Genomic DNA, 12,755 nt, shown 5'->3' with positions numbered 1-12,755 from the left:
TCAAATACTTATTTTACTCACTGAACTGTAACTCAATTTATAACATTTCTATCTAGTGTTTTTTTTTTTTTCTGCAGTTTTTGTTGATTTTGTGTCTCTATCATTTAAAATACGCCTATGATAAAAATGATAGACCCTTCATTTCTTTGTAAGTGGGCAAACTTACAAAATCTGCAGGGGATCAAATAATTATTTTCCCTACTGTATGTGTATTTGTTTCATTCTTTATTTATTAATATGGGTCAAAATAACACAACATGGGTACAATAAGTTCATGAAGATTAATCATCACAAAGCAAGGACGAGCCAGAAGCGGTCGGTCTTGTAAACTAGCGCTCGTAATGGAGAATTAACATTCGTGACGTGGCAAATTATGAAATCTTGAAATGTAGCGCACAATTCTCTTCTTCTTTAACGGGATAATAATGAAGCTGCTTTGCTGGTGATACTGATGGAGGTATTGCAAACAAATTTTCAAAGGCTTTTTTTCTCCAGTGATATCAAGAAAAATAATATTATGCTTTTTTTGTTTTTTGGGCAAGTTACCACAACACCATTATCCCGTAGTTTTTAAAGTGTTCCACCCACTTTTACAGCTCTTCAGCATCCCTCACTAAACTGTGCACTGAAAACGAATTGGATATTTTTTTATTTTTCTTCTCAGCACCTACTGTATATCTGCTGTATTCATTTTTCACTTCCTCCTCCCTGGCCATGGCCCATCGCATCATTTCCTGTTTGCAATGCCTTCTGGGAAGGGGCGGCAATTTCTTCTGACACTGCCGTTGCTATGGAAACCTGACCTGAAACCTATTACACTGCTTGTGCTGCACTGAGCATGTGCGAGATCTGCAAGGATGAGATCCAGGAAGAAATACAGTCTGGCTTCAGATGCCCACATTTAAGATGGCCACGGCCTGCTGTAAGTTTATAAAATAACAAACTAGTGCTATAAACTAACAAAACAGACCTTAGTTTACAGACTATTTACTAGATTGCATTAAGCTTGTGTATTATAGCGGTATTTTTATTTAAAAAGTATAATTTCGTCCGGAACACCACTTTAAGATCAAATATACAACTATGTTGGTGTCCCTTGTCAATTTGACATTGTATTGTTTTAAATGTAACTGCCTACTCCCAAACTGTTATTTGAAGTAAAACACATAGCCACGTATTATTCTCCACAATTATTGTTATTGTGCATTAAAAAAAGAAAACAAATAAAATTAGACATGCTATCTGCCAATAGAACTTAACCAAAACGTGCATTCTATGCATCCAAAAATATAGAAAATATACCAAATCAAATCATTATTATTCAATCAAAAAATAAAATAAAAGCCTCATGCATGTGTCCTGCTTCTTAATATAGGGGGTCAACAATGCCAAGAGTTGGTGAAAGCAGGGGTCCGTCATCCGGAGATAATTTCGAAAAACATCTGGATTATTCTCCTGGAGCTCCCGCAGCAAAGGCATATGACATAATTGGTCACGATTAATAAAGCAACCAATTTTTGGTCCAAGAACTCCACCTCCTGTTTCTGGACTGGACTTGGGTCGAAGCAATAACTCCAAGGCCAATAACAAATAACATGTTATCTCCTCTGATTCCGCAACATGTCTGGTTAACGAATGGCCGTTCAGAAACTAACTGAAAAGCGCGAAATGAAAAGCACGACTGAAAAGCGCTAAATGAAAAGCGCGCATCAACACTCAACAAACACGAAATTAACAGGAGGAGCCCAAAGAGTGGTGCTAAAGAGCTGAAAAAACACGTAGTATGTCACTACGTTTGTGTTTGTTGCAACAATTCCTTGCCGTTTGTATGCAAGACAAAATCCAGGCACACGCCTTCGGACAAAAGTCTGAGGCTTTGTCTGCGGAAAATCCGATAGTGTGTATGAGGTTTTAGAGTTCAGGCGGAGTACAAGATTGAGAACCTGTACACATTACCTGCGAGCAGTCATACCCATGGTATCAACGTACGTATTTAAAAGCATATTTAGCTGTTTGCTTTGCATTCCACTTAAATCTGTATTATGTATCAAATCACAGGTGACAATACAGATATAGTCAGAAAAACATATTTTCATTTAGGATAGAGAGGGAGTTCCCAAAGATAGATTTCCCCTTATCTTATGTTGCAGTGACAACTGTAAGATTTTGAATTTCCCATCATCTTTTGTCTTGGTAAGAACGGTCATCAGTACAAACAGAGATTGTAAATTTCCACAGTGGAGGCACAGACAGCAAAATAAACAGTACAGGTTTCTAATTCTTCCTGACTCCATTCAAAAGTCAAAATAAAATGTTTTGGATATATATGCTTTAACTTTTTTTTCTGTTATTCACTTACCTATAAGTCTGAGATTCATAACTTTCCAATTCTCGCCCCAGAGAAGTACGTAATATTATCTGAAACACAAAAAAGGATGCAATTTAAATATGGATTATAGGCTAATGAATTAAGTATACAGTATATATTGTTAAAAGGTAAGGACCACCATGTGTTTCAAGTGGTTCTTCTGCCCTTCACAGGAAAACATTCTGCAATATATAATGACTTTGTTGTATTGAAACCTGTACTGAGACATATGAAGGTTGCCATTTGTAACCTCCTGAAAATTACACTCACCGGCCACTTTATTAGGTACACCTGTTCAATTATTTGGTAACACAAATTGCTAATCAGCCAATCACATGGCAGCAACTCAATGCATTTAGGTATCTAGTCGTGGTAAAGACGACTTGCTGAAGTTCAAACTGAGCATCAGAATGGGGAAAGGGATTTAAGTGACTTTGAACGTGGCATGGTTGTTGGTGGCAGACGGGCTGGTCTGAGTATTTCAAAAACTGCTGATCTACTGCGATTTTCACGCACAACCATCTCTAGGGTTTACAGAGAATTGTCTGAAAAAGAGAAAATATCCAGTGAGTGGTAGTTGTGTGGATAAAAATGCCTTGTTGATGTCAGAGGAGAATGGACAGACAGGTTTGAGATGATAAAAAGGCAACAGTAATGCAAAAAACCACTCGTTACAACCAAGGTATGTAGAAAACCATCTCTGAACACATACCACATCAAACCTTAAAGCGAAGTTCCACCCAAAAGTGGAACTTCCACTTATATGCTTCCTCCCCCCCTTCGGTGTCACATTTGGTACCTTTTAGGGGGGAGGGGAATGGGACCCCTGTTTATGACAGATCCCCTTCCCCACTTCCGGAAGATAGCCCCCTCCTTCTTCCCCCGCCGCTGGGCCAATTAGAAAGCGCATGCGCAGTATAGAACCAGGAGTGAAGCCGAAGCTGAAAGGCTTTACTGACTGGTTCCCTTACCACGGGCAACTGGAGAGTTACTAATTTAGTATTTTCTTTACAGGAAGGTTCTTTGCTGAAGGGCTTTATTAGGGTCTCTTTAACTGCTACAATGACATTACACATACATTTTTTGTATGAAGATATTTATCAGGGTGGGATCTACGGAGACAATGGGAGGTGACTAAGGAATTATAAGCCTGGGATAGGCAGATAACACTGATAAAAAAAAAAAAAAAAAAGTAGTAACAATGTGGCCTTACTTGAAGGGAAACTGTCATGGGAGACCAAAGCTGGCCCCTCCTTAGAGAATGCTTGTTCCCTGGCTGTCATGTTGATGTATTGGCTTCAGTTCTCATTACACAGTTTGAAAAATCGCTGTACAGTAGCTTTTGCTCTGTAACCATCTCCTACTAGGTCCAGTTCCAAGATGCTTTTCTGTACCTTATTATTGTATGTGCACTGCATGGAATTTATAGCATGTATAATTATTTTTATGTCTAGCTCGGGGGGTGGGGGTGGGGCGCTCAGATTTAATAACAGATTATAACGACAACCCAGATTAAAACATTCATGCAACTTTGCAGGCCTCTTCTTCAGCAGAAAAGGAATATCAGTGCAATCTTACCATTCTGCTGTGTACTGTGACATCGAGACGCACCCATTGATGCAACGGGAGAATAAAATGGGATAATATTGCAACATCAATTTCATTCGTTAGCTGCATCTGAGCGTGGATCTGACCTGTTATCAGAATAACACAGGTATAAAATCACATAAGTATTTGTTGTCTGTTGTTCAGTTAGCTTGAGTTTCGTTTTGTTTTTTTCTAAGGGGAATTACATGTTAACTAGCTAATACTCACCTGTTATGTGCTTCTGAGATCTGGACCACTACAGCACTGCCAGGTAAGATCATAGGTGTAATAAAGCACAGTGGCTTACTTGTTAGTACTCTTGGTTTGTAGCACTGTGGTCATCAGTTTAAATCCCAGCCAAGACACTACTTGCATGGAGTTTGACTGTTCTTCCTGGCCCTGTGCGGGTTTCTTCTCACACTCCAAAGACATACTGGTAAGTTAACCACTTAAGCCCTGGACCATTTTGCTGGCCAAAGACCAAAGCACTTTTTGCGATTCGGCACTGCGTCGCTTTAACTTACAATTGCGCGGTCGTGCGACGTGGCTACCCAACAAAATTGACGTCCTTTTTTTCCCCACAAATAGAGCTTTCTTTTGGTGGTATTTTATCACCCCTGCGGTTTTTATTTTTTGCGCTATAAACAAAAAAAGAGCGACAATTTTGAAAAAAATGCATTATTTTTTACATTTTGCTATAATTCCTCAGTTTAGGCCAATATGTATTCTTCTACATATTTTTGGTAAAAAAAAAAAAAAAAAAAAAAAAAAAAAAAAAAAAATCGCAATAAGCGTTTATTGATTGGCTTGCGCGAAAGTTATAGCGTTTACAAAATAGGGGATAGTTTTATGGCATTTTTATTAATAATTTTTTTTATCATGACTGCGACATTATGGCGGACACATCGGACATTTTTTTACACATTTTTTGGACCATTGTCATTTATACAGCAATCAGTGCTATACAAATGCACCGATTCCTGTGTAAATGACACTGTCAGTGAAGGGGTTAACCACTAGGGGGCAGTGTAGGGGTTAAGTATGTCCTGGGGAGTGATTCTAACTGTGGGGGGGGGGGGGGGCGTGGCTCCGCGTGACACGTCACTAGGCAGAACGGGGAGATTCTTGTTTATATTAGCATCTCCCCGATCTTCCTCTCCGTTAGGCGATTGCGGGTATCCCCGCATCGATCGAGTCCGCGGGACCTGCGACCTGACTCATGGAGCTCCCAGCCGGCGCATGCCGCCGCCGGCGAGCACGCAATGGCAAGGTGGCAAATTTAAAGGGACGTACGGGTACGCCCATTTGCTCAGTCGTGCCATTCTGCGACGTACATCGGTGTGCACCGGTCGAGAACTGGTTAATTGGCCCCTGACTTTTTTGTTTTCCTGGAGTATAGCTAAAGGCTGAGTTCACACTGGAGAACGCAGCGGCTTACAGTCCAGTGCTTCTCCATTCACCATTTCAGCCCGAATTTTGGACTGAATTCAGACCTGAAATGGACCAAAAGACACACAGGACTCTTGTGCAATTCACACCGGAGCCGCAGCCGAGATGTGTGAACCGGCTCCATAGAGAGCCGGTCACAATCTCCTGCTATGCGAATTGGATGTGGGGAAATTCAATTCCAATTCGCAATAGGGTGAACCCAGCCTTAAAAAGCAATGTGGGACCCTCGTCAGGACAACCCCCTGGTGAGTCTTCCTCACACCTGGAATATACAGTCGAGTTCCAGGCTAGGTTGTTTGCAATAGTACAACCAGATTTGTTTTGTTTACGAGTGTGCGAGCTGCTCTTATTCTCTACTGGTTCCCCCGAATGAATTGTTCCAATACAACCAAATTACTTCCTTTCTCAAGACTAAATTGAAACATGCTGCCCACCTGCTATCTCTGACTATTTGAGTTTTCATGCAAGACTAGAAATTTTTTTAAATGGTAAAATTTCACTATTACAGTATATGATAGGATTGATCTCAATCATACTGTAAGCTGCCATACACGCAGTAGGGAAAGCATGATCTTAAAATTACATTGGATATATCAGAAAGGCGGGACATAGCTAACGATTTATCTAAAATTTCTATCAATACAACCCTAGTAGAATCCAATTATAAAACATCACTACATTGGTACTTAGTCCCTACTACGGTGGTCAAACTATAGTTGCACTACTCTTCTGTTTTAAAAATTGTGGACTAATAGGAACTATGTTCCATATGTGGTGGCAATGCCCCAAGGTACCCAGATTCTGAATTCAATTATTCAATCCAATTCACTCAGTGACAGGAATCGACATCTCCAGATCACCTGAAATTGCTCTATTCCAGAAGTTGGATAACAAAAAACACCAAAAAGACTGGTCTCTTATATGATTTTAGCAGCTAGAATTGCAATTGGGAGATGTTGGAACCAGATGATGGTGCAATTTGAGTATGTAAAACAAGTGAAATTTAATTGGATTCCGAGTAACAAAAAACTCACATTCCTGCTTCAACATAACCAAAGCAAGTTCAACAAAACGTGGGACCCTTGGATTCAATATTTATCAGTGGACAAGCAAGACCACGGGAGCATTCTCTTTCCTAACTGGTAACCCCTCTACTTACTACTCTACTACTACTTACCTTATCTTATTTTTCTAATCTTTTCTCTCCCTTCTTATACATGCAGCAATAACATATGTTACGCTGATTCTATCTTGAACTTTACACTATTTTTATAGCTGGAATTTTTTATGGCATCCATACTTGATGTGTTGAGATTGCTTGTCTCTTTTTCCGGTTTATATAAACCCAGTGGGGTTGATTTACTAAAACTAGAGAATTCAAAATCTGGTCAGCCCTGCATAGAAACCAATCAGCTTCCAGTTTTTTGTCAAAGCTTAATTGAACAAGCTGACATTAGAAGCCGATTGGCTGTCATGCACAGCTGCACCTGATTTTGCATGCTCCAGTTTTAGTAAATCAACCCAAACGTTTCACTCAAGTTTCAATGGTACCTAACAGTCTGTAATTTCACTCCTGTTGGGAGACTCTTGGCTTAAATTGAATAAAAAGACAAAATTGAAAATACAACGTGTATTAACCAATGACAACCAATGAATGATGAGGTAAGGCTCAGACCAAGCCAATGGGAAGCTGGCACATGATATGTCCCAATCAGCTGCAGCCCTTCACTTTTTCCACCTTTTATTACGTTACAGCTTTATTCCAAAATGGATTAAATTCATTATTTTCCCCAAAATTCTACAAACAATACCCCATAATGTCAATGTGAAAGAAGTTTGTTATCTTTGCAAGTGTATTAAAAATAAAAAATGAAAAAAAATCACATGTACATCCTTGAGGCTGGGTTCACACTATTACAATTTCACCGCATCCAATTCGCATAGCAGGAGATTGTGACCAGCTCTCTATGGAGACGGTTCACATATATCCGATGCGGCTCCAGTGAAAATTTGCACAGGAGTCCTGTGTGTCTTTTGTTCCATTTCAGGTCCAAATTCAGCCCAAAATTCAGGCTGAAAATCGGACCTGAAACGGTGAATGGGGCGCACCTGATCCCTGCTATGAGCCACTGCGTGTTCCAGTGTGAACCCAACCTGAGAGGGTTCCACAACTTGATTGCAGTCCACCTGTGGTCAATTCAGTTGATTGGAAAGGATTTGGAAAGGCACACACCTGTCTATATAAGGTCCCACACAATGAATTTAATCCATTTTGGAATAAAGCTGCAGAACAAAATGTGGAAAAAGTGAAGCGCTGTGAATACTTTTCGGATGCACTGTAACCACATGGCCATATTTGGACAATGTCACTGACCATGATTTGGCCGTCACCCTGTTGTCACATGGAAGTTTCCCGCTGGTTCAAACCTAGGGAGGCCATACATGGGTCGAATTTCAAAATAATTTTCTATCAAAAATCTTATCTAAGAATTTTTGTTCGAATTTCGCACCATTAGTGGGCTGCAGCAACAGTCGATTTTCGTGCGGCCATCGAATCTGAGTAATTGGGCATGTTGGAAATTTTTTGAAAAACTAACGATTTTCTAATTAATGATAGGAGAATCATGCGAGAAATGTAATCGAAAAAGAAATGCACAAGAAATGAAATTTCCCAGCCACAAAAATTATTCTCTGTATCAACAGGAGGTGAAATTGAAGACTTGGTTGGTCGAATTTTGAAATCAATGGTGGCACCATCGGATCACAAAAACGCACGAAATTTCTGATTTTCAAAAGAAAATTCTTTTGAAATTCCACCATGTATGGTCAGCCTTAGTTCATCACTAGTTCTGACACCTAGAAGGCTAGCTTCCTTTAAAAAGTGATCTAGAGCAAAGTTTTCATATTACTATTCTATAGCTGGGGTATATCGATGATATTTTTAATTTGCTACTGAATTTCACTTCCCAAAAATGGAGCCATCACTGAGTATCAAACATATTAATCCATAGTGACCCGATAAGCACAAGAACAAGCAAATGATGACATGACCAATGCAGCAACCCATTAGATGATTTCATTTTTAATCTTCAATAAAAAAAGGACAGCTATAATCCGACTGGCTGCTCTAAGCAATATTTCCACTTCCCCGTGTGCCTCAATCTAGCCACAGGCACTCTGTGATCTGACAGGGATAGCTGCTCATTATGTACGCAGACAAAAGGTATACCAATTTTTATTCTAAAGAACTATTTAAAAGATTTAGAAATGACAACCTAATCTAACCCAATTTCCAGCATTCATTTTATATATTAATGGAAAATGTAGGTTACTTACCGGTAGGCGTCAGGAAAATTAGTGGTGTTGTATACATCCTATTACTATCTACATGGTGGATAATCCCACATTCTTTACTTTTACAATAGTCCAACAAATACATCCAGATGGAAAATGTAAACCTGAAAAACAAATAAAATGAACAAATACTATATGGATAAAAAAAAATAAATACTATATGGATAAAAAAAAAGGGTGCTAAAAGTCAAACTGTTTATTTTAGAAAGCAACCACAGCCTGAGTAGAAAAGCCTGTCAACTGCCAGCACACTGGAGAGAAAATCCATTGGTCTGGAAACAGTGGTCTCTCTGCAGAGGTCTCCCATGCCCCCTGGTAAGCTCATGCACACAGGCACAAAAAAAAAGCATATTTTTTAACAGTTCAGTGTATCTGTTTAGCTCTGAACGCAGCTGTTTTCTACTGGCTTTTGCACATAGCTGCGTAAAGACCAGTAAACTTGTACTTGGTATGATCCATAAAAAAGAAAAATCTGTAAGGACTATATTTTACGATGCATGTAAACATTTGCAGTCACCTGCGTCTTGGCAGAAAAAGCGCTTGCGTTCTTGCAACAAAAGACTATTTGCGCTGTATTATGTAAACATTGCATACATACAACATGCAAAGAACTTTTTATGCAGGGTTTTGCTGCCAGGTTATGTCATAAAAAAGTACTACAGTGGAACCTTGGATTACGAGCATAATCCATTCCAGGAGAATGCTTGTAATCCAAAGCACTCACATATCAAAGCGAGTTTCCCCATAGAAGTAAATGGAAACTAAGATAATTTGTTCCGCATTGACTTTTATTACATGCAATACCACATGTGGCCAGAGGTGGGGGGGCGCCGGTGAGCCTCGGAAATACTCGGGGACAGCTCGGCTGAACTCGGAAAGCCTCGGAAAGGCTCAGAAACACTCGGGAATGAAGTATTTCCGAGTCATTCTGAGTATTTCCGAACGGCTCCGAACTGTTCCGAGTGTCCCCGGCGCCCCCCGCACCTCTGGCCAAATGCGGTACTGCACCGCCCATTTGCTTGAATTCTGCTCGTTTTGCGAGACAACACTCGCAAACCGAGTCTAAATTTAAAAAAAAAAAGTTGCTTGTTTTTCAAAGCGCTCATTAACCGCGTTACTCATAAGCCAAGGTTCCACTGTATGTACATACCTAGTTTTAATCCACTCAGGTCTGGTCATGTGATTCTGAAGCTCTGAGCGCTCGACAACCTCTGTGAAATTCGGGAGTCGTGACATCACGCATAGGCTCCCATAGTCCAGCCATTGTTGCTGCTCCCTCCTCTCCCTGCAGCAGCTGCTCACTGACACAGGGAAGCTGGAGCTGCAGGATCACGTGACCAGACTAAGAATGGTAAGAATTCAGATCTCTTTTTTTATATAGGGTAGGCAGGATAGGTAGGCGGAGGGGCACGTTTTAAATAACAGATATATAGTTAGGCTTTTCTTCCACTTTGAACCATAAAAAAATTCTACACTCCTTACAGTGCAAGTGTGCTGCCTTTGAACATTTTGAGCTCAGGAAAAAAATCTGATAGATATCCTAAAACCTGCCATTTTCAGATAGTGATCTGCCTGTATATGGGCAGAATGAACTCTAATGTGCACCTATATAAGCAGATATAGTTACTGTACAGAAGAGGGGTGACCCTTGAAGCTTTTAGCAATAAATGACTGTCCAGGCACCTGGGGGGGATAAAAGTAGTCATGCAATAATTCCATACAAATTAATACAGATTAGCCCTGTAGTTTTATTTTTTCATATGCAATCATTGGGGTTAATTTACTAAAAACAAACAGACTGCACTTTGCACTTGCAGTTACTCCTAGGCTTAGTAAATGAGGTGAAGCTTCATTTTACAAAGAATACCCAATCACATGCAAGGAAAATAAAGAAAACAGCATTTCTGCTTGCACATGATTGGATGATGGAAGTCAGCATGGCTTCTCATTTACTAATCTCTGGAGCAAATGCGCCTGCACTTCCAAAGTGCACAGTCTATTTGCCGTAAGTAAAACCACCCCAATGTGTGCCTTATGTGGAAGAATAAGGAGAATCAGATCATTTCCTATCTACATTGCCATCATAATTACTGTAAAACAGGCACAGAACCTTTAGAAAAAAAAAAAAAAGAGAGTATTCAGAGAGATGGTATCTCACATTGGGTAATGTTTAACAAGCTGACGTCTTCTCTTCTCCAGATCTATGTTATTAAATGGCTGAAATTTCTTGATAAGGCTGCTGTATTCATGGCTCGAAGCAAGTGGGGAAGAAAGCAGGGTTGACACATCTATAAAGAGAAGAGTTGGTATTATTGCAGTGAACACAACATATCATTTCTGCAGGTAAACATTAAATGACAACTCTATGGAAAGTACAAAAAACAGTACAAGTTTCTTTCCAAGCAGGTCCAACATATGCATGTCCGTCTACATCCACTTACCTCCGAGTCCATACAGACCTGAAAAAATTATTTAACCACTTAAGGACCGAGCCTCTTTTTTACACTTGTTGTTTATAAGTTAAAATAATTTTTTTTTTTTTTGCTAGAAAATGCTTAGACCCCCCACATATTATATATATATTTTTTCTAACACCCTAGAGAATAAAATGGCGGTCGTTGCAATACTTTCTGTCACGCGCAGCGGTCTTACAATCGCTTTTTTGGAAAAAATACACTTTTCTGAATGAAAAAAGAAGACAACAGTAAAGTTAGCCCAATTTTTTTTTCAGATTGTGAAAGATAATATTACACCGAGTACATTGATACCCAACATAAGGCCAGTACAGTGGTGTAGTGGGTAGCACTTTCACCTAGCAGCAATAGGGTCGCTGGTTCAAATCCCAACCACGACACCATCTGCCTGGAGTTTGCATGTTCTCCCTGTGCCTGCGTGGGTTTCCTCCCACACTCCAAGGACATGCTTGTAGGTTAATTAGATCCTGTCGGAAAAAAAATGGCCAAATATGTGTATGTTGTATGTGTGTGTGTTTGTAAGCGCGTCGGGACCCCATGGGGTAAAGGATCACGCTATACCGCAGATGGACACCAGCAGCAAAAAGCGCCCTGAGGCAATTCAGTTTGCATAGGTAGCGCTATACAAGTCACTCATTCATATGTCACACTTCAAAATTGTGCCCACTCGTGGAATGGCGACAAACTTTTACCCTTAAAAATCTCCATAAGCGATGTTTGAAAATGTCTACAGGTTACCAGTTTTGAGTTACAGAGGAGGTCTAATGCTAAAATTATTGCTCTCGCTCTAACGATTGCGGTGATACCTCACGTGTGGTTTGAACACCGTTTTCATATGCAGGCGTTACTCGCGTATGTGTTCGCTTCTGCGTGCGAGCTCATTGGGACGGGACGCTTTAAAAAAAAAAAAAAAAAAAAAAAATTGTTTTTGCTTATTTATTTTACTTTTAATTTTTTATTTTGACACTGTTTAAAAAAAAAAAAAATGGGGGTCACTTTTATTCCTATTAAAAAAAAAATTCATAATTGAAAAAGAAAAAGAAAACAATTCTCCTTTAATAGCTACCGGCGGGTACGGTAAGCGGCGGAGAGGACCGGAGGGGGGGTGGGCACCTCTCCCGCTGCCAATAAAAGTGATCTCGCAGAGACCACTTTTATCTTAAAGAGAAACGCACGGCGTTCCCGAAAATACCAAGGTTATGACAGCTAGCTGCTGCCATAACCCCCGGTATTTAGCGTCAAAGTAATGACGTACGGGTACGTTGTTTTGCGCGAAGTGGTTAAAGAACTGTGTCATTTTCTGTATCTTGACCTAAATGTGATGGATTGGAGGTAGCCTGACATAAACAAATGCAAATCTGTATTCATCCTGCTGCCTATAGATCCTACACGGGTCCAGATAGATCCTTTGTCTTAGTCCGCAGGGTTCAATATTGAGGTGGCCCACCCTTCGCAGCTATAACAGCTTCAACTCTTCTGAGAAGGCTGTCCACAAGGTTTAGGAGTGTGTCTTTGGGAAAGTT

At 40.0% G+C, this 12,755-nt stretch overlaps 1 protein-coding gene across 1 annotated transcript in view; it reads right to left on the bottom strand.

The window, feature by feature from the left end:
* SEL1L3 (SEL1L family member 3) overlaps positions 1-12,755 on the bottom strand; it is a 112,409-nt gene that overhangs the window by 74,882 nt on the left and 24,772 nt on the right. Inside the window, exons 3-6 of the mRNA XM_073609138.1 lie at positions 10,917-11,046; positions 8,741-8,862; positions 3,947-4,062; positions 2,360-2,418 (exon numbers count right to left, since the gene is read on the bottom strand). Coding sequence (XP_073465239.1) covers positions 2,360-2,418; positions 3,947-4,062; positions 8,741-8,862; positions 10,917-11,046 — 427 coding nt within the window. The remainder of the gene's footprint in view (positions 1-2,359; positions 2,419-3,946; positions 4,063-8,740; positions 8,863-10,916; positions 11,047-12,755) is intronic.

The sequence above is a fragment of the Aquarana catesbeiana genome, linkage group LG01 (genome assembly GCF_042186555.1).
Source record: "Aquarana catesbeiana isolate 2022-GZ linkage group LG01, ASM4218655v1, whole genome shotgun sequence".
Taxonomy (NCBI): Eukaryota; Metazoa; Chordata; class Amphibia; order Anura; family Ranidae; genus Aquarana; species Aquarana catesbeiana.
This window is presented reverse-complemented; position numbering and strand designations above follow the sequence as displayed.